This window comes from Barbatula barbatula, assembly GCF_947034865.1.
Source record: "Barbatula barbatula genome assembly, chromosome: 3".
NCBI lineage: Eukaryota > Metazoa > Chordata > Actinopteri > Cypriniformes > Nemacheilidae > Barbatula > Barbatula barbatula.
In genome coordinates, this window is record NC_136764.1 from 12,800,439 (window position 1) to 12,822,616 (window position 22,178).

The following is a 22,178-nucleotide window of genomic DNA, read 5'->3' on the forward strand; positions in this document are numbered from 1 at the left end:
ATGTTTTTTTAGGGAGTCGCTCTCTGCTCAGTTGGACCTCACCGTTACAAAGGCTGAATCAGAGCAGTTGGCCCGGGCATTGCAGGAGGAGCAGTATTTCGAACTATCTCAGGAGAACAAAAAAGCCACCTCCCGATACAAACAGGAACTCTCGGATAAGGAATCGATCATCATACGGGTCTGTGTGGCACAAATACCGAAAGTCTAAGATTATGTCCTTGGTTTTATGTGATAATGACCTTTTGTTTTTGCAGCTTGAGGAATCCAACAAAACCCTTACCAAAGATGTGGAGATCCTCAGCAAGGAGAAAACCGAGTTAAGCGAGAGACTCCGAGATCAAGAAGAAGGTAATTTTTTTAGCCAGTGGTTTATGGTTTACCTTCACAGTCTCATACATTTTCTGATTGGTTTCTTATCTTCTGTATGGTTTGCAGCGTTTGCAGCAGAAAAGGAAGAAGTGGCAAACTCAGTCAAGGCTAATTATGAGAAGGCCCTTAACATAGAAAGAACTTTGAAGACCCAGGTATGACCATAGAGCAAATGCTTAGTGATTTCAATCTTGCGAATGTAAGAATCAAAATAATGTTTGTGTATATATTTAAAATAGGACATTATTTAAAAGTTGTAAAGAGGAGCTGAAACATATGATATGTTAATTATACTTTTCCACGTGTAACTGCAGGCGGTGAATAAGCTGGCCGAGATCATGAACCGTAAGGACATGAAGTTGGGTCAGAAGAAGAGAGACAGCACGACTGACTTGCGCAAGAAAGAGAAGGAAAATCGCAAACTACAGCTCGACCTTAACCAGGAGAAGGAGAAGTTCAACCACATGGCCATCAAGTACCAGAAAGAGCTCAGTGAGATGCAAGCAGTAAGTCTTGTAAACAAGAAGTTAGGCGCTTGGCAACAAGCAACTGTTTGTGTCAACAGAGGTTTATTCACACAAGTCCAATGTGACTACACAACACAATTTGCAAAATAAACTTGATCAATGCTATTATTATTGCATCTGATTTAAAGTTCTTCTATAAAATGTTTCTAGACGTTCTCATACTAGAGATTCTTTGGTCTCAAAACTGAGAAAGATGTAGTAATACAACTTTCATTCTGACTTAATTTGATCTAAAATGGAAACATTGAACTGAAATACAAGTGTTTAATTAAGTGATGCACCGAAACTTATAATCAGTATTTAATACTGTAATTGGCCGATACAAGATTGCTAATATTTTCATAGAGTAATTTGCTATGTCATCTGTGTTTGCAGCAACTGGCGGAGGAGTTTACGTATCGCAATGAGCTTCAGATGCAACTGGACAGTAAAGAGAGTGACATCGAGCAGCTCAGAGAGAAACTTAGCGACCTGCAGCTCCGCATGGACACATCCAGCATCACCAGCCTACAACCAGATGAGACGGACAGTAACATCGCAGGTACGGACAGCAACTATGACAAGTATTACAAATGCTTGCGTTAAAAAAGTTATGAGATCAGCTAGTTATAAGATGCTTAATGTCTAATATTCATTCCAATGTATATCTGGACAACAGTGGGATCGGTTCAAACATAAAAAATTGCGACAGTGCCTTTTTTCATTTTGCACAATGTAACCGTATTTCAGTGTATACACTTACCGTGTATACGAATGCACTTCATTGCGTTTCATTCCATTCATTATTGTTATCTGACACACATTATCATGATATACATCTAAAAATGCTAGGTTTTATAACTAACAATATTTAAATTTTAGCTTTTTGTTATGCTGTCATACAGACGGCACAAAGGTTCACACCAGGACATATGCTAAATGAAAACCCAGTTTAAAAACACACTTGTTGTGCTTCTCAAAAGTCTAAATTCTGGAATGTTGCAATTTCTTTATTTATATTTTTGTTTTAGCTCAAGTGTAAATTGTGATAATGGTATACCTTAAAATGCATAGGCTTTATATTGTTAGGGTATTTGTTTGTGATGTAAAAAAAGCTCTAGGCTGCACTCTGTAACCTTTTTGGTTAAAAATAAACAAATACCACTCGTTGAGCAAGTACATAGAAAAAAAATGAGTGTTCAGAACTCTTACTGTGTGTTCACACCGCCGGCCACTCTGTCTAGGTGTTGCTAGTGTCTTGCTACGAATAGTTGTTAAAAAGCTTTCCTAGCTTTGGTTGCTCTAGTAAACTTTATAAACAAAACCCTGCAGTAACTGACGAGAGACGGATGACTTGAGCTCCGCTGCTTTACTCCTATTGGTAATCACTCCAGAAAGTCGCTCATCGTTTGCATAAAGTTGAGCAAATCTAGATACGCCCAATACTCCATTGAAATGAATGACCTCTCCTCACTGTGCCGCTGGCGGTATGAATGCACAGTTATCTTACCACGAATCATGAGCAGTGAGTTTATAATAGTGATTTTCAATTTCAGCTTGATGTCAGCTTGACTTATAGTGCCCTCCTCTATTATTGCATTGTTTCTCATTTTGAGCTTTTATTTAAAAATCTACAAAATTTCAACGTTTCATAAAATAATATAAAATTTAGGGGGGGGGGATATAATTTTTTTTCTCTAATACACCCTGTCCATAATTACTGGCACCCCTAGATATTCTTATGAGTAAAATATCTCCCGAGTATATTCACATTAATATTTACATTTTCTGAGCACACCAAAGTGACTAGAAACATGATTTTGTCAAGTCATGACTTTTTGTTTCACAGGAGAATAATATTAAGTAACACAAAGCCCAAACCCCCTTAATCGTTCGATCACAATGGGTAAAACCAAAGAAAATAGTTCGGATGAGCAGCAAAAGATTGTTGAGCTACACAGAATTGAAAGTGGGTTTAAAAGGAAATGGTTGAAACAATAAAATTCCCACTTCCAACATCAGGGCAATGATTGAAAAATTATTCATATTAATCTGCCATACCGGAATTTCCAACTGGATTGAAGTCTATGGCTATATGAAATGAAAAATATTTTCTTGGTAGCAATAATACAAGATCAATTTGTTGCACACAGTGATAAAAAAGTGCCCCATGTCCACGGTTAAATAAACCACCAGATCTTCATTGTCATGCACCTACTTTTACACTAGAGGTTCTGGACATCTTGATCAGATACATGGCATAATGTATTATATCAAATACCACCAGATCAAATAAAAAAAATCTAAACCTGACTTGCTCGTATAGAAATATTATAATGGGATGTGGTTAGATCTTCCATCAGCAAATTGGTTCAAAACAAACATCAAAATCATAAAAAAATGGGACTTTTAACAGCCGTCTTTGCTCATATTTACCAAGGGTGCCAGTAATAGTGGAGGGCACTGTAATTCTGCAATTTTATGTTTGACAAAAGGTGGCCAGAGAGAGGAAAAAGTTTGTGTTCATATTAAACCAGAAAGCGCTCCTATGATATCGCCACAAAAATTAATGTTGGCAAGTTGACTAGTGGTTTATATTGCCATTGACTTCCATTGTGTCTGTGTTTAAAGTCCTCTCTCATCTCTTATTCTCCTCATGTCTAGTTGGTTCTCCTTGCTCTCCTTATCTTTATATCTTCTATTATTTTTCCTCTGTGAGTAACATGGAGATTGGCATCCCATCATGCCTGGAACGTGCTCTTGAGTGGCTTTTTTCTTTTAGCATCATGTTTGCTTTTCATTTTTTTTCCTTTGTGTGAATGCATCTCCTTTAATCATGCCTCAGAAAAAAATGACCTTCATTTCAGAAAACATAGTTAATGTTTGGTTTCAATTAGTGATGTTTTTATACTTACAAATTGGTGAAAAAAGCGGTCTAGTGTATTGCACTAACCTCTTCAGCACCATTCAGAGGTGTTTCACTCCTGTGTGTGCAATTGTGTTTACCAGAGATCGACTGATAATGTCTTTTCAACCATCTTTATTTTTACAAATCCAATAATTAGATATGCAGTCAACTTTGTTTTTGCTTTTTGACATTAATAACAAGACTATACCACCTAATTGAAACATACTATGTATACTACTACTACTAATATTATATACTAACACTGGTCATTATATGATGATTCTTGCAAAAATGACATTACATATTTATAGTCAGATATTGATCAGTTCATATTATCGGTCAGTCTCTAACAAGCATGTTTTTAATTTATGGATTCAGTAGCACAGTCGGCACAGAACGTTCACTGCATGTTTCTTTTCACATTGCTGTCGTATTGTCACTTTGTTAACATGTGATTTCAAACCAGTAACATTTTAACCTTATTGTCTGTAAAATTTAGCATGACAATTGTTAAAAACTGTCAGTTGACACATAATATGCATAATATGTTTGTTAATACTGTACGTACATAATATAACCAAACCACTGTATTGGGCCTGAAAACATGGCAACTGGGGTTTAAGGTCAACATGAAATCAATTTGATCCTGTTTACTTTTATACAGATTCCTGTTGTCCACAAGCTATCAATGAGTGTCATTCAAAAAAATGAATAGCTAAATAGTTTATGAGACAGTTATAGGTAGTACAATCTTTCATAAGTTAATTCTGGTTAATGTTGCAAACGATTGCAATAATTAAAGCAAACAGCGATTTGAAAAAGAAGCGCTACTGTTTAAATGTCTGTATTGATAATCCACTGCAAACAAGCATTGAGTTCATAGCCTAAGCCAAGCTTCTCATCTGGTCATCTACTGATACATTATTCTGCACTGTTTATTTTCCTTGTTGATTATTTTATCACTCTCAAATTCACGTAAAATTGGTTGTAAATATTTTTCATGTTGACTTTAAAATCTGCTAATTCAAAGCTGTCGTTGTATATGCAGTTGTAATGTGAGGCAGTTGTTTTAAAGTGTAGCTGGTTTACACTGCTATGCATGTTTATAAAAGCCGTTTGATTTTAATGCATTGTGTCATTGTTCCCAGAGTTTTACGGCATGTGTTTTTTCTACTATATCTGGTTTGGTTTTAATGCATTCTCTGTGTCTTCAGAATCAAGACTTGAAGGTTGGCTCTCAATACCGAAAAGGTCTAATATAAAACGATATGGCTGGAAGAAGCAGGTGAGTCGTTGGTTACGTTTTTATCATTAACAGAACAGGATTTTATGGAAACACTGAGTTTTATTATGTGTTGTCCTCAGTATGTTGTGGTGAGCAGTAAGAAAATATTGTTTTACAATGATGAGCAAGATAAGGAGCAGTCCAACCCATCTATGGTACTAGACATCGAGTAAGTGTTCTGAACTACATAATCAAGATCTATTTTGTCCTTTTTATGTGTTCTTTTTATTCTTTTGGGTAATGTTCTTTGAAGCCATGTTAAGTCGAATGATTTCTTTTTTCTGCCACTTTAAAATATCTGTATATTACAGCAAACTGTTCCACGTACGGCCTGTCACACAAGGCGACGTATATCGAGCGGAGACTGATGAAATTCCCAGAATATTCCAGGTCAGTTATTTCATATACTGTGCATTTACACAGTTTTATTGGTTATGGAACACAACATCAGACCCGCAAATGCATTCAGTGCTAAATGTTGTTGCTTTACATTCACATGAAATGTCATCCATAAAACGCAACACATCTCTCACAAAAACATGATTGTGTTTTATGATCATCAGAACCTTTACCCGTATTCACATAGCTATAGCACAAATCAACAATATTTTTTTATTCCTCAGATCCTTTATGCCAATGAAGGTGAGTGTAGGAAGGAAGCTGACTTGGAGAGCGTTCCTCAGGGCGATAAGGCCAACTGCTTGCCCCACAAAGGCCATGAGTTCATTCCCACCCTCTATCATTTCCCATCTAACTGTGAGGCGTGCTCCAAACCCCTCTGGAATATGTTCAAGCCCCCGCCGGCTCTGGAATGCCGCCGTTGCCACGTCAAGTGCCACAAAGACCACCTGGACAAGAAGGAGGATGTTATTGCTCCTTGCAAAGGTGAGACGTCTGCAGATGTTTGTTATATTACGACATATCCTTTATTCCACATTTTACATGAATGTTATGTAAAGTTAATTCTGAGGCTTTATTGTCTTGTGTTTGCAAATTCCACGTGGTTTGATATTTAATTTAATGTATTGAAATGTACATATTTCTATGCATCCAAATATTGTTTGTGGCCAGTACATTAATACATTTACTTCACCACCATAATGTGCTCAATGTCATTTGTCCAATATTATTGTCAGCAAATTTTCAAAGCCGGTATACTGGCATTAACCTTGTGTTTGCCCACAAATGTGTCAATGCACACTGCATTTACGACAAAGCATGTATGAGTATGCACCTGTAAACATTTTGTTATCTTCATCCCTCAGTCCATTACGATGTGACGTCCGCCCGAGACATGCTACTTCTGGCCTTGACCCAAGATGAGCAGAAGAAATGGATCGGTCATCTCGGCAAGAAGATTCCCAAGACCCCTCCTTCTACCTTCTCAAGAGCTTCCCCACGCACGATGTCCACTCGTTCTGTAGCAAGCCAGTCCTTCCGCAAGATCCCATCAAATAAAGCTGGTAACAAGCTCAGGTAACTGCGAGCGTACAGTACCACACAAATCTGAAGTCACGTTACACACCAAACACTTTTTACATGAAGAGCAAACAATAGGATCCTCATTGCAGTGTAGCGCACATGCGTAGGGTGACCAGCAAACTTGTTCGCAAAGGTTAGCAACCGTGTTTTTGTTTTTTAAACGTAAAAAAACATCACACACATGCCTGGGTCATGTTTCACCCTGAAATAAAGCTCAAATGTTGTTGCTTAATTAAAACAATCATATTTTTGCACGGTACGGATTTTGCATGATGACATTTTGATTGCAATTGACAAAAATGTCACAATGCAAAAAAATTGATTATGAGTATTATTATAAGCTTTCTGTATGTATGCGTTGTATTGTTGGCTATGAGCGTGCCGGCTATAAGGACAGGGTAGTGTCGTGACTGGCTGTTTATCTCCTGTTGTCTTGTAGCAGGGCGCAGTCCACTCTTCAAGCGGCAGACACAACATCCAGCACATGCTGACAACAACACACAGCTGCTCCAGACCTTAATGTTCTAATGGTGTAGTGATCTCCTCCATGTTTGTTTAGCACATTCATCAGCAGTGTTTACCGTGGTGCATTGTCCTCTGGAGGGGTCTCCTGCTCTGTTTACTGTGGGGTTTTGCGCACCACAATGGCAAATATCTTTCCTTATTGTCTAACCAACTTTGGACAACTAAAAGGACATTTCTACAATATTTTTACAAATTGTACACATTTTACTTTTTAAGTGCCATTTTAATCTGTTTGATAACTTTTGTACGCCCCCTGCTGGTGATTTGGCATTCAGCACCAGCTCTCTAAATACCATTTCATGTATTATGAGGAAAAGCAAAAGACCAGGAACCTTTGCTGTTTTTATTTTCCTTTGTGGTGCTCACGTTTTGCTTGAATACTGTTGCATTCAGAGTCTTAAACTATACCAGCAGGCGCAGAGTGACTGAAGAACTTATTTTTGAGCAAATCAGGATCTGTGTTCTTATCTATCTGGTGTTTCTGCAGTGGTAACTAACAAAGAGACTTGGGTAAATCTCACGAAACCTGTTGAAAATGTGTCCCAATATTTTCCCAAAATCAAAAGTGAAAATACCCACAGTACTGCGCAAAGTCCAAATTCTTAAAAACTAGCAGTATGGCCGAGACAGAAAGACAAAAAATATTGTTACAACAGCCTACCTGAAATGTACAGTATAGTGATAAGTTATAGGAAGGATTACTGTCAACCAAATGTAGCATAATGTATTCAACTTAAATAAAATGATTTTGGGATGAAATGTGACCTAGACATCTTTTCCTGAGATTTTCCCACATTCTAGAGATGTGTGTTAAATTTCTTATCTTCATTACAAAAATACATACTGGACGTTTTCTTTTTTCTTTTTTTCAGTTAACCACCTAAACCTTTGGACTGAATTGGGACATTGTACTTTCTTCTCCAAAATCTGCAAAGAACTTAAAAAGTGAAAGTAAAACTTGGAATTAACATTTGTTTCATTTCACAACTGAATTGAAATATAACCAGCGTTTTCAGGCTTTGCCCATCACGAGGTGGACTCCTTTTGTGCCCTCTCCCCCAACACTGGGATTTCCTCAACTTCCACACCGCAACTTCTACGGTCTTTCCAGAGGAACACTTGGACAGCTTTTTACAACTTGGGAATGAAAACGATAGGCTGTTCTTGTGTCTTTTTCTTCTGGGAATGGGACCATAGCGCGATGTCATTGTTAAGGGGTGCATTTTGGGGGAATTAACTGTTAGGGGTCTTTGGGATTTGCAAACCATTTCCATTTAGATCAACTTGGATGCCTTCCTCTGACGGACTCTGTTGCCTTATTTTATCCCTGAAAGCCTGAATGGAAGATAAATGGGGTTGGGTAAACTTTGGGGTACTGTTTTTGAAAGGTTTTGTTGTTTGTGTTGAGGAGCGTGCAGGATTGTTACAGTCTATGCAGAATATTATCATCATTGCTATCATTATTGTTTTGGAAGCTCCAAGCCATGGGAACATCATCATCATGGCTTCATGAGATATAAGTTGTCATAGAAACCATTGAAACGTTTTTTTGTGTTTTTGGGTACATTGTTTCTGTAATATTTTAGTTTTATCTTTTTTTGTAATGTATTGCCTTACATTTGATTTATAGATAAATGGTTGAAAAAGGAAAACATTAAGTTAACAAATGTAAAACTGCACTGTTTGAATTGTAAGTTATTTGTAGAAGACTAAACAGGTGTAGCATTTTGCTCACCTAGTGCCTTTTGGATAACGATTTTACTGCCATATCTGTTTGCGTTTCTCTCCAAAACAAGACAAACTCTTATCATCCTTTATAAACAAAAAAGGAGAATATCTACTGCTATGCGATTTTATCAGAACATACATGGTTTGAATGAGAACGGTCAGCTCTTGTATATATTAAACATTGTCAACCAAAGTTCAAATATTAAGAATTCTGCATGACGACGCAAGATGTTCTGCTGTTTTTGAATATGGTGATAAATTTAAACCAGAAGCATCTTCATTTTCCCCATCTAATAGTCCTCTTCAGTGTACATAACTCACAGAAATGAGATCATGAATACCTCCTCATTGTCCAACATGGTTTTTACATATGTGTTCAGTAATTTAAGCACTGGAACTATGATGTGTTTTGTCTTGGATGAACTGCATGTTAAACTGCATTGGAGGCCGCACTGATGGATATGTGTCAATAAACATATCTTTATCACCTATGAGGTGAATCTGTTTGTTTTCCCTGCTTTTATATATGCTGTCGATAATGTTTGTGATGGTCCCTACGGTAGTCTTCTCAGAACTACAATCCATTAACAGCAGCGTCACTATCGGACGGAATCCTGGTAGGCCATCCTCAATTTCATGATTTAGATTTTTTCCTAATTGCTGCCATTTCATGCTTGTCTGTGGGTTTAGCAAATATTAAACCAATGACAAGTTGTGAAAATACTTATTTGTGACTAAAAGCTGAAAACAGCCGTGTCAGAATTTAAACGTCATTGTCACAATTTGTCCATAAACTATAGCTTGGTACGAGATACAGGGGTTCTAATCTGCCACTTGCTGAAAACACTCTTTAACCTTTTTCTATTACCTTACAGATCATAAAGGCATTCGTTTTCAATAAAATTGATTTAAGACTTCAAATTCACTTTTATTTATAAAGTTAAGGGTAAGGTTAGGGGTAGGGCTTTAATATCAATAAGTTGCCATCATTTTTATAAATATAATGACTTGCACTCAAAAACATAAAAGAACTAATCCACAAGAAAGCTGTTGATGTCGTTGTATTTGTATTTGTACTGTTAAATGTTTTATTCTTGTTTTAAAATGCACACGTATAAATTGATTGTAAGAGATTTCATGCGTGTTGCTACCTGGCTCCTGCATGCCTGTGACGTGTCAAAATGGTTTTACTTCCCCTTACTTTTATGGGTGCAAAGGTCATTATTTGAAAATCAAAATAACACCTGGTAAGTTTTTGTCTGTGAATGTACACAAAAATTTGGATGTGTCACATTTCACAGACAAACCTGTTTTGCGCGTCTATCAAGAACAGAACCATAAAACTATTTCACCTGTTCAGTTCAGAGAAAACGAAACTTAATTGTTCTTGAGTTGTTTTTGTCTCTGTCTGTGTACATACTGCAAAAATGGCAGAAGGCGTTTTTTCTCAGCACCAGTTCAGCTGTTCAGTATGTTTGGATCTACTGAAGGATCTAGTGACCATTCCATGTGGACACAGTTACTGTATGGATTGTATTACACGCTGCTGGAATCAGGACGATCCGAGTGGAGTCTACTGCTGCCCTCAGTGCAAACACACATTCACTTCAAGACCTGCTTTATATAAAAAATGTGATATTTGCTGAACTGGTAGAGAACCTGAGGAAGACAACACTTAATGCTGCTCGTCCTGTTCATTGTTACAGTGGACCTTTAGATGTGGAGTGTGACGTCTGTACAGGAAGAAAATACAGAGCTGTCAAGTCCTGTCTGGAGTGTCTGAACTCATACTGTCAAAATCACCTTGAACAACATGAGAATGTCTTTAAAGCCCGGAGACACAATCTGATCAGCCCCTCCAGACGACCCAATGAGACAATCTGCCTAAAACAAAGAAAACATGTGGAAGTCTACTGTCGCACCGACCAGCAGTGCATTTGTTGTGTGTGAATGATGGATGAACATAAACATCATGACACTGTACCTGCCGCAGCATAGAGGATGGAGAAACAGGTATGACCTCGAATCAGATATTTTATATGCTGCAAAATAGCAAGAATTTACTCCATGTTGTTTCAATTTTTTACAGATGCTTAGGAGAGATGCAAAAATCTAATATCTGTTTTAGCAAACAAAACTACAAATACGTGTAGTTTAGAAACTGTTACAGTTCTACAGTAGAGCATTTAAAGTCTGTCGTGCAGTCTTGCGAAGAAAGTATGGGCATAATGAAGACTTCTATATTTTCTTCTGTAGAGTTTCCAGTCTCTCTCTGGAGCTCCCGAATCCACAGTCTCACACAACATTACTGTCGGGTCTTTTGATGATGTGAGAAAATCTGTCGTTCAACTTAAAGGAAATACTGGAGAACTTCTGTAGAGAGGAGATAGAAATGTTGTCAGAAAGAGGTAAAGTAGCAGATATTTATTCACTCTCAATAAAAAAGCGTATTTTACTGATTTACATTGCAGTTACACAGGTTGTTCGTTTATATCTTTAGATACATGCATCACAAATATTCGCAATGAACCCAAGACCAAGAGGGACTTCTTGTAATGTAAGACACTTTAAAAACATTTGTTATTTTATGGTATCTATGAGTCCAAACTGATCATAAGTCTTTTAACATTGTTTCGTTTGGCATAAAATTAAGTTTAGAACCTGGATAATGGCTTCATTCATAAATATATCAGTATGATAGTCAGATCAGGTCAGCAAACATAAAGGCATTATATAGGGGGAAACCATAAGATATGATTACCCAGGGCAGGTGTGTGCAATGAAACACTCAGGGGAAACAAGAGGGGCGGGGGACCAGAGACGAGACCGGAGAGAACTCGCATTATGTCACTCATGACTGACAATAATATGTTTCTCTCCACATTAAACATGAGGTTCTGTCATCATCCTGCCACTAGACCAAGACAAACATGACATGATGCGGCAGAATAGTATATACTTACTACATTAGACATCAGTAAAATGATTGTGTACCATAGCATATTTGAACCTTAGGCCTACTATAGTAAATGTTAAAGTATATTATAGGGTTTACTACAGTAGATACATTTAGTACAAGTTAATTATTTAATCATCTGGTTCACATTTTGGACTTTTAATATGGCAGGTTGTAGCGAAGATGCTTGAGTTACAGTGTTTGAGAGTAGCGTCACTCAAACAGTGAAATGCTCGCAAAATGAACTTAGAACAACTCTGTGGATGAAGTTCATGTCCTCATATTGTAAGATACAGGCAAATAGTGTTACGTTTGTATGTTTAGGTGTGGAACTCATTTAGTCATTGACGCAGAACAAGCAGAGGGCATATTTAAACTCACCATTAAATCAAACGTGTTTTACACAGTGTTGCAAGGATATTGATTTATCTGTGCACACCACAATTTTTTCTAAATTCATTTGCTCTTTTAATCTTTAATCAAAAACATTAAGCTCCTCTCCCCCTATCAACAACAACTCTTCACCACATGACCTCAGTAACAAAAAAGAGGTAGAACTATACTGACTGTCCAATGGCCAGGCATTTTTATCTGAAAAGTTTATTAAGACTCTTATCATCCTTTATTAACCAAAATGGAAAACATCTACTGCGATTTTATCAAACATGGTTTGAATGAAAATGGTCCTCTCTGGGATGAACTGCATTTTAAACTGAGGTGGTATGTGTTGTCCCTGTTTTTTTTACTTATAGTTAACGTTTTAAGAGTGCCTACAGTATGTAACTGAATCTTCCTTGAACTTCAGTCTTTAACAGTTTGTGATATATCCAGTTTTTAACAGTTGACAGGTAATTGCTACATGTTGTCCACAAGAGGATGCTATAACTGCAGTCCTCTAAACTAACTCATTGAGTAAGAGCAAAGAGTACAGAATACTAAGAAGCGAAACTCAATAGAACGTTCCATTGCAACACTCGCTTTTGCTTTCGCGATGGGAATAATCAGCATCTTTAAAAAAAGGCTGAAATGCAACCTGAAGGATGACAAAACACAATGACAAAATCCTTTGATCTCTTGAACTCTAGAAGTTATCACGTATTAGCATAATAAACACTTTATTAATATATAAAATAAATATGTATTTAAGACCTAGTGGAGAAATAGTCACTGAAAATAGTAATAGTAGATGTGTAAAGTTGCATAAAACTGTAATATTCAATAAATGAGTGTAAAAATGGTGGGATTCTACACCTGATAACATAAAAACATAAATAAACCAATACAATATTTACAGTGTGTGTCATATGATGTCATATGATTTGAGAAGTTTCTCTTGCAATATTCTTTAATGGCGGCCTCACCTAATGGCTGTTTCCTAAAAAGTAAAAACAGGTCTGGGCCTTCTGTAGGAGGGGCGGGTCACTTTATGCCGCAAGTGGGCAATATAAACCTCCAGAGGATTTTGATTGGTTTATTTAAGCTGTGTGTTGAAGTATAGGTTCATGATCAACAGTTGGTGTAGTATCTTGGGATACTAACAAAAAGTAGACTCCGAGAAGGCCTTAATTCTCGATGGTCACATTATTGAGGACCCAGTCATGCACACAAAAACAAACACTGGCACCCAACACGCTGGGCCTCATTTATCTATTTAACGTGAATAAGGGCTGATCCGTGCGCAGAAATCATCTTTCACGCGTGATTCATCAAACATTTGTGTGCCGCCAATCTAATCGTACGAAGGATCGATTGTAATTTACATAGGCCTATCACGCCCCCATAAATGTAGGGGGTTGACTCCTTCAACCCTAGATTCTGGAGAAACGTAATCTGGCCAAAAAGAGAAACTTTTACTATTTAGATAACCTTGAAATGTGAAATCACAAGAAGTGAAAACCAGTTTGTAAATAGATCACCGCTGTGGGCTACAGCAACCGAACTGTTTGTGTTGCAGTAATATTTTAATGTATAAAACGAATGTAGGTGTAAATTAAGCCCTACTGATCATTTTGGGGCGCAATTAAATGTGTTAATATTTTATATAAAAAAAAGATTTAGGTGAAGAGAAAATGGTCTGTGACGGAGGAGACAGACATGCATGTTTCTAAACGGTATCTACATTTACATTTAGTCATTTAGCAGACGCTTTTATCCAAAGCAGCTTACAGATGAGATAAAGAATGGAAGCAATTGGACCAACATAAGGACAACAAAAAGCAGTGCAATCAAAAACGGGTCTCATATAGCCTACCACACTATACAGAGCTAAGTTTTTTTTTTAAGGAGATAGAAGTCAGAACTAATCTGTCAGGGGTTGAGGGAAGAGATGTGTTTTCAGACGATTCTTAAAGATGGCTACAGAATCTTGTAGCAGTGGGCAGATCATTCCACAAATGTGGAACCGATTCAGAGAAGGCACGTGAGAGAGATTTCTTTACCTTTTTGGGATGGCACAACAAGACGAAGTTCGTTTGCAGAGCGTAGGGATCTAACGGGTACATTAGGCTGCATTAGCGAGTGAAGATAAGGGGGTCCAAATCAGTGGTGGTCATTTAGGCCAGGAGCAGAGTCTTGAATTTGATGTATGCCACTATAGGGGACAAATGTAATTTAATGAAGAGAGGAGTGACGTGTGCGCTTCGCTTCATTGAAGATCTTCCTTTGCTGCTACATTTTGGATCATCTGTCTGGGAAGATAAGCTGATCAGCGATCACTACTCCCAGGTTTCTGGCCTTTCTGGAAGGCCTTTCAGATTGATCCAGTAGGATAAGAACAGATAAGTAAGAGACGTCTCATTACAGTCTCAGGGCTTCAATGACAGAGAGCAGTCTCCTTGGAATGACTGTACTTGAAACCAGACTGGTTGCTGTCCAGGACTTCGTTTTGGGTGAGAAAGGATGAGGGCTGGTTACACACAACACATTCAAGAGTTTTAGCAATGAAGGGGTAGAGAGATACCGGACTGTAGTTTTCAAACAGAGCACGACCAACGGTGGTCTTGCCCGGGTTGCAATTCAATGTAGAACCGCCACTGGCTACGCTAATTATTCTGTTTCTGCCCCCGCCTCGGAATGCCCATCCCAGCACCATCTCAGGCAATTCCATCACCACTCAAGATCAAAGCAACCATATGACCATCCCAGCTCAGACAATTTCATCCCCAACCAGAGCAAAGACAGACTAGTTTGACAGATTAATGCTAAATTTACAATACGTAGGGCCAGATTTACTAACAGCTTGCTGCAGCACAAACACCATTTTTTGTGTAAAAAACTGCTGTCTGTAAATTAGCGCTGAAAGGGCGTGGACACGGATGTTTTTGCGACTGACCTTATTGCATATATGCATTTGTAGGACTTTCCTCTTCAGTCGTAAACTTTATGGGAGGAGAATATTGAAATGAATCACACAAGGTGATTTACTAAGGTTTGCACTTGCCATTGTAATTTGTGTTGTAATTTGCGGCGTTATTTAACGCCCCCAAAAAAGCACGTCTTATCTAGTGATGCATGGATGACCTCTAACATCACCCGATTTTGCACTTAAAAATAAATCACCCATCTCTCCATCTGAGAAATCTGTGGCACCTGTCAGTTTGCATTCCGTTATTAGTAGATTATAGTGAGGACTCGATACATAATAACAATTTAAATAAACCTTTAGCTTTGCTTTTTTGGTTGTTCTGCATCTGACAGTTGGCTTTGGGGGATATGCACACCTTTTTGTATTTTGGTTTCACTACTACACCAAAATGTTACTTTAGTAAAACCATAGTTATCATTTTTGCAAAGAAATAATGATTCGCTCATTCAATGTCAATCTTAAAATATAATCATGTTGAGGCGTGATAGCTTGGCCCAAAGACAGACTGAAACACATACAGTGATGTTTGTAGATTACTCGGTCTGTGTTTTGCACACATTTATAGACAAGCCACGCCCTACAGAATTACATGTGCTCCTTAAACAAAGAAACAGGAAACTACTTTGGCTGTTCTGTTCAGTTCAGAGAAAACTAAACTTGTCGTTAAGTTGATTGTGTCCCTCGATCTGTGTGTACATACAGTAAAATGGCAGAAGGCAGTTTTTAACAGGACCAGTTGAGCTGTTTATTGTGCAAGGACTTGCTGAAGGATCCAGTGACCTTTCCCTGTAGACACAGTTACTGTAAGAGCTGTATTAAACATCACAGGGGTGATCAGACGGGAGGCCTCATCTGCTCTCACTGTACCTTCACTCCAAGATCTGCTTTGGGTAAAAATGTGATATTTGATTAAGCTGCTAGGAAACTGTTATGACAAATCTTTTCTGCTCACTGTAACACTCAATCTTTAGATGTAGAGTGTGATGTCTCCTGGTAGAAAAAAAATGCTGTAAAGTCCTGCGTGGAGTGTCTGAAGTGTTTCTGTCAAAATCACCTTGAAAAACATGAACAAGCACAATCTGAAGTATCCAGACGACTCAATAAGATGAACTGCCCAAAACATAAAAGACCTCTGGAAATCTACTGCCGTACCGACCAGCAATGTATTTGTTATCCGTGTACATTGGAAGGACATAAAAATCATGAAGTTGTAACAATTGAAGCAGAGAGGACTGAGAAACTGGTATGAACTACAGTAATACCACAGTAAATGCAAACAGAGATGATAAATGCTGCACTTTTTATAAATGTAGAAGATAAGTAGCTAATACGGAGATGTTTAACTGTGATGATTTCACTGCATGCGTGTAACTTCATATTTTTGTTTTACTAAAGAGGCAGTTGAGAGGGACACAAAGGAATTTCCAGCAGAGAATTCAGGAAAGAGAGAAGGAGCTTCAGGAGGTGAGAGAGGCTGTGGAGTCTTATAAGGTGAGTTTTAAGCAGAATCTCAATCTGGCAGTTAAAAGTGATTAAGTTCGATCTCCTCCAGTGCTGGGGACCTTTTTTGATGTATCAGTAAGAGTTGTAATGTGTGTCCTTACAGTGCTCTGCACAGAGAGCAGTGAAAGCCATTGAGAGGACGTCTACTGAGCTGATTCAATTAATAAAAAAAACCCGCTCTGAAGTGACACGGCTGATCAGAGATCAGGAAAGGGCTGCAGTGAGTCAAGCTGATGGATTATTAAAGCAACTGGAGCAGGAGATTGAAGATCTGAGCAAGGGAAATGCTGAACTAGAGCAGCTTTCAAACACAGTCGATTTCATCCCTTTCCTTCAGGTAACAGACCTCTGAAATTCATACTGCAATGAACGGCTTTAACTTTTAGACAGCATTAGTAAGAGGAAATATAACAGTACATTAAAATCATATACAATTTGTGAAATGTTTATTCATAGGTTAATGTCAATTGCTTGTAAATAACAGCTGGCTAAAAATTGCACATTGGGCTGAAGATGACCAACGTTTTAAAATGAGACAAAATTAGCATTGAAATACCTTTAGTTAAACAAAATTTGATATTTCTTGTTATGTGGCAATTGTTTATAGTTAAATGTTTTTCCATTTAATATTAAGCTCAAATATATTTTATTGGGTAGAAGATTATTTTGAGTTGGAGGGGGGCCTTTGAATAGTGTTGAATGCAATGGGGGGCCTTGGCATGAAAAAGGTTGAACCGCTGGTTTAAGTCAGGGGCAGAACCGTTTTAAAAGTGTACTGGAGGATGAGTGGACATGATGGCCTTTTATATCTTTACCTGAAATTTACTTCTGTAGAGTTTCGAGTCTCTCTCTGCAGCTCCTGAATCTACAGTCTCACACAACCTTACCGTCAGCCCTCTGCTCTCTTTCGATGATGTGAGTAAATCTTTTTCTCAACTGAAAGAAAAACTGGAAAGTTACTGCAAAGAAGAGACAGAAAAGATATCTGATAAAGGTACATTAGCAGTGTTCATCTATTCTCAGAAGCGAGCTTAAGTTTATTATTATTATTATTATATACTTATACTAATTATGTCTTTTCATGTTCATAGTTACATACATCACATTTATTCGCACCAATAAACCCAAGGCCAGGACTGAGTTCATGCAATGTAAGACTTTATAACACACACGTTTGCCTGCTTATAAAAAAAGATTAAGTATGATTTTTAAAGCATTCTCGTACTTGGGACATTTTTAAATGAGTCTTTACGAACAAATAATGTAAAATGACCTAAATTATCCTATGTGGAGTAATAGAACTTAAATAACTAAATTGTGTATATATGGCATAATGCCAAACTCAATTCAATGATGTAGTGACGACTTAAGTAAAAAATGTTTAAAAGAGTTAGAAATGTATTCCTAAAATTCTGTTATTTTTACTTTTGTTAACCTGCAGCAATATGTTTTTTACAGATTATCGTGCATTCACACTGGATTCAAAAACAGTGAATAATTGTCTCCGTCTGTATGATGGGAACAGTGTGGTCATTGACACCGATACACACCAGCAGTATGCTTATCATCCAGAGAGATTTGAATACTTTGCTCAGGTGTTGTGTAAGGAGAGTGTGAGAGGACGCTGTTACTGGGAGGTTGAGTGGAAAGGGGATGCTGGTGTGTATATATCAGTGGCATATAAGACCATCAGCAGAAAGAGTAATGAAGATGAGAGTTTATTTGGACATAATGATCAGTCCTGGAGTGTGTTCTGCCGTCCCTCCAGTTATACCCCCACTTCAATCATCGATCTACTCTCTATAATGGATTCCAATAAAAGAGTATCCAGTGTAAATACTGGAGTCCATCCTGGACTAAATCAGGCTTTAGTCAGGCAAAAACAATGGACAAGGGGGCAGTCCATAACTTTGCGCAACAGTCAAACGACTAAACTTTGTGTGTCCTCCAACTGCACTAGAATAGGAGTGTTTGTGGATCACGGTGCAGGAACCCTGTCCTTCTACAGCGTCTCTGAAACAATGACCCTCATCCACAGAGTTCAGACCACATTCACTCAGCCTCTCTATCCTGGGTTTACTGTATATAAAGGATCGGCAGTGAAATTGTATCATTTCAAAAAACTTGTCATATAGGCCCCTTCGTAATTTGTAAACACTGGTCCAGAAGCCCTTCTTATATAAACACACACACACACACACACACACATATATAGTATAAATCTTTAAAAATATAAGTGTTTTTCTGGACCACTGCTATTTACATCATCCGAAGTGGTCTATAAGTATAACTTATATATAACTATAAGTACACTCCCTGGGAGACGCTCCCCTGGGTGGCAAAACAACAAGCAAAATGTTTGAGGAATAGGAGACACAAAGAAAACAGGACTAAAACACAATTATTTGCTGAAATGACAAGCAGCTGGATTTGACAGTGATCCTTACGATGTCCATATTACTAACTAAGGAATCGCGTTTCCTGATGTTTTTTAGCATTCATTTTACTGACGCTCCGGCATGCTGACGTGGTGTTCACGTGGTAGAGTTACGACACATCCATACCCTCTGTACTGGGACATTGATTTAAAGTTTGGGGGAGTAACATGTATCTAACTAATGTAATTGCTTACATACATTATACTGTAATTCTTCAGGTCAATTTTTACTGTTTAATCTAGGGAAACTATAGCAACCGTAACTAGTAACTGCTTCTCCATTGCAGTTTTTTTTCAGGGGAACCTTTAATTAAGTGGTTTCATGCAAATATAAATTGTATGTAAAGTTATATCATGGAATGATGTCTGTTTAATTATATTGCTTGAGTTGGCACCATGGCTTCTGTCAACATATGTTTAAATGTTCTTTTTATTTTTAATGCCTTAAAGCAGCCATAACTCACACAGCTACTGCATAACTCAGTACTCAACAATGATTATTTCCAAAAACATGCAATGCTTGTGGGGGGAGGAGGAGGCGGAAATCCGACGTTAAATCTACCGTTTATATAACAATCATCACCCAAATTCAGTGAACAGACAAACACAGCTAAACTTTGCGAACGTAGTTCTCTCTCTCCTGCATACAAGTGAAAGTGACTTGTGCGCATGCTCCTTCTCCCGCTCTCCTTGGTTGATGCGTGGGTGTGCCGCATGCTTACCGGGAGAATTGTCCAATAACGGATTTTCATGTTCGGAAAAAACTTTCTGAAACCTATACGAACGCTGGGGGAGTGCATCGACCACAGAAATACTACATCATACGTCCAACTCACTTTTGACAAGTTGACCATGTCAAGCATGAGAAGACAACACGTTTACATTGTAAATAAGTCAGAATGCATGAAACACCCTTTCACGGCCGCTTTAAGAAAATCCCTCTTTGGGTTGAAATATTTTATTCTGTTTTAGGTTTTTAAATACAGAAGGTTCCATGAAACTCTTCAAGTTCAATAATTGTATACAATTGCAACTGTTGGTGTTATTACATATGTTAATGTTATTGTTTATAAATTGAGTTGTTGTAAATTTACTCATGAGCTAATTGTTTTGTTGCAGCCCTAATAGTTACTATACTTATACAATGGTTAATTTTGTAATGAATTATTTTGTTATTTTTAATAGAAATTCTCTAAACGCCCTAAAATAAAAGTAAAAAAAAAACGTACGATTTTGTTCAAGCATGTTAACTTTTTCTGAGGGGTATGCGAGTTCAGTTTTGGCTCCCCCATCCGCCAACCCAATACAGACAACGCACAGTTTTATATTCCCTTTGGAGTCATTGTAGTTATATTTTAAATCATGCAAATACATAATTTACATAAGTACATAAAGTTAGTTCACAGAAATGCACTATAAATTAAGCTGCAGCTAATGATTATTTTGATAATCGAATAATCAGTCGATATTTTTTCTTTCTGATAAAAGGCTAAATAACTAAATAAAACCCCGAATAAGGGTATTTATTGTATTCTTGGATTGTATTCTTACCATAATTTAATTTATAATTTTGTCATGTAATACCTTTAATAAAAAAAGGTTGTACAGTTTTAAACAATAAAACTTTTTTAAATATGCAGAATATAGGTAACCACCGAGTTGTAGCACATTAGAGTTGTGCTGGTGAGGAAATGTTCCCAGTGAATAATAAACTTATTTTGTATTATTCATTATTTTCAAATCGAATAAGACATATGTAGCCTACTCGCCTTCTAGGCTATAACAAATATTATGGTAACACTTTACAATAACATCATATAAATTATTAGTTCAAACCAAGTATTACTTTTATATGAACTAATGATGATTTAAGGCATATCAAGAATTAACCTACACCACAGGTACCACAAATTCATGTTTGAATAATGGCTACCTTTATTACATGTTAGTACATGTTTGTTTATTAATGTATTAATTAACACTGGGCTGAGTTAAATGTAACTTGCTCTATGAGAAAGAAAATGAATTAAAAGTGCCCTGTTTAAAATACATAACAAACATCTTTGGATGGCGCAGCCTTTACCATATGTAAATTCAACAACACACAATCCTGTACAGTTTCTCTTGTTATTATTCCCATTTTCTGTAAATTATTCTTATTTTATATAGGCAATCGTTTTAAATCTTTTTAAACTGTAAATCTTTATTATAATTTGTCTTGTCAGGTTTATTTTTGATTAGTGGTAATTCAACATGCTTTTTTGGTTCAAAGACTAATGTCATTAAAATACTTCCATACGTTTAAATGGGTATACAGGTATATGCTAATGTAGATCTTTAGAAGTCTTTATACGCAAACAGTCCTATGGAAAAAGGCTCACCTAATTTTTCAACCATTCTGCTGGCAGAAATAATTGCTGTCTTCAATAGTGAAGCACATGCTAGAAAAACTGTTTTCATTTCTACAGGAAACTGCAGAAAACAGCGGCATAAGCAGCTGCTGCCCACACCACCACTAGCTTGTGTTCACACTCAATCTAACCACACATCCTCACTTTCTTTTTCGCACAGCATGCAGTCTCTCACCACCCAAACAGGCCTCTCTGTGTGGAAGAATGCTGTTTGTCAGAAAGTTATTGGCATCTGGGTTGGACCAAATGTTATTTCATGTCTCCCCAAACATTTTCGGAGGCAGCATTTTAAGGGAGGAAGGCATAAAGGCACGACCGAATCCAATGTTTGGTTTTCTTCCTGTCTTCTGAGATACCTCCATCAAATACATTTTTGAAGGCATTGGCAGTGTATCCTTTGCTGCCTTCAATGTCCCATAGTTGTGTGCTTACACAGGGAATGTGATTGGTTGAGCAGGGTCGAGTTAAAAAAGATAAAATGGCAGCCAAGAAAGCACAGTTTTTGTGCAAATAGTTATATTTTCTCTTTTTACAACTTTAAGGGTAAAGCACGTGACCAGACCATGCATGACAAGCCCAATTTTTTATCTTTATGTAAATAAACACAGTAATAATCTATTACATTGTACTAATGCACCTGGTTAAAAAAAGCTGCCTCAAAATAGCATTGCGACAACAACGCGCCTGTAAACACCTCGTTTTCA

The 22,178-nt window shown here is 37.3% G+C and overlaps 2 protein-coding genes and 1 long non-coding RNA gene across 4 annotated transcripts in view; all 3 read left to right on the plus strand.

The window, feature by feature from the left end:
• The window catches only part of rock1 (Rho-associated, coiled-coil containing protein kinase 1), a 42,244-nt gene extending 32,943 nt beyond the window's left edge, over positions 1-9,301 (plus strand). The window contains exons 23-34 of one of the 2 annotated variants that reach the window (XM_079453239.1): positions 13-178; positions 255-348; positions 436-524; positions 684-875; positions 1,272-1,437; positions 4,998-5,068; positions 5,149-5,237; positions 5,380-5,458; positions 5,692-5,953; positions 6,334-6,544; positions 6,990-7,080; positions 7,948-9,295. In XM_079453239.1, coding sequence (XP_079309365.1) covers positions 13-178; positions 255-348; positions 436-524; positions 684-875; positions 1,272-1,437; positions 4,998-5,068; positions 5,149-5,237; positions 5,380-5,458; positions 5,692-5,953; positions 6,334-6,544; positions 6,990-7,041 — 1,471 coding nt within the window. In that variant the 3' untranslated portion in view covers positions 7,042-7,080; positions 7,948-9,295. Of the gene's footprint in view, positions 1-12; positions 179-254; positions 349-435; positions 525-683; positions 876-1,271; positions 1,438-4,997; positions 5,069-5,148; positions 5,238-5,379; positions 5,459-5,691; positions 5,954-6,333; positions 6,545-6,989; positions 7,081-7,947 lie in introns of both variants that reach the window. The other variant, XM_079453240.1, reaches the window with a different exon arrangement.
• An 825-nt stretch (positions 9,302-10,126) lies between these two features.
• LOC306891924 (tripartite motif-containing protein 16-like) lies at positions 10,127-18,904 on the plus strand. Its single transcript, XM_079452550.1, is given in 8 exon segments — positions 10,127-10,425; positions 10,427-10,678; positions 16,229-16,366; positions 16,519-16,614; positions 16,730-16,963; positions 17,461-17,620; positions 17,718-17,777; positions 18,085-18,904. Coding segments are annotated over 8 exon segments (1,812 nt in total). The 5' UTR covers positions 10,127-10,230; the 3' UTR covers positions 18,762-18,904.
• Positions 11,075-15,910, plus strand: LOC306891925. The gene is made up of 3 exons (XR_013786421.1): positions 11,075-11,211; positions 11,304-11,360; positions 15,826-15,910. It is a non-coding gene; the product is annotated as an uncharacterized lncRNA (long non-coding RNA).
• Positions 18,905-22,178: the final 3,274 nt, after the last annotated feature.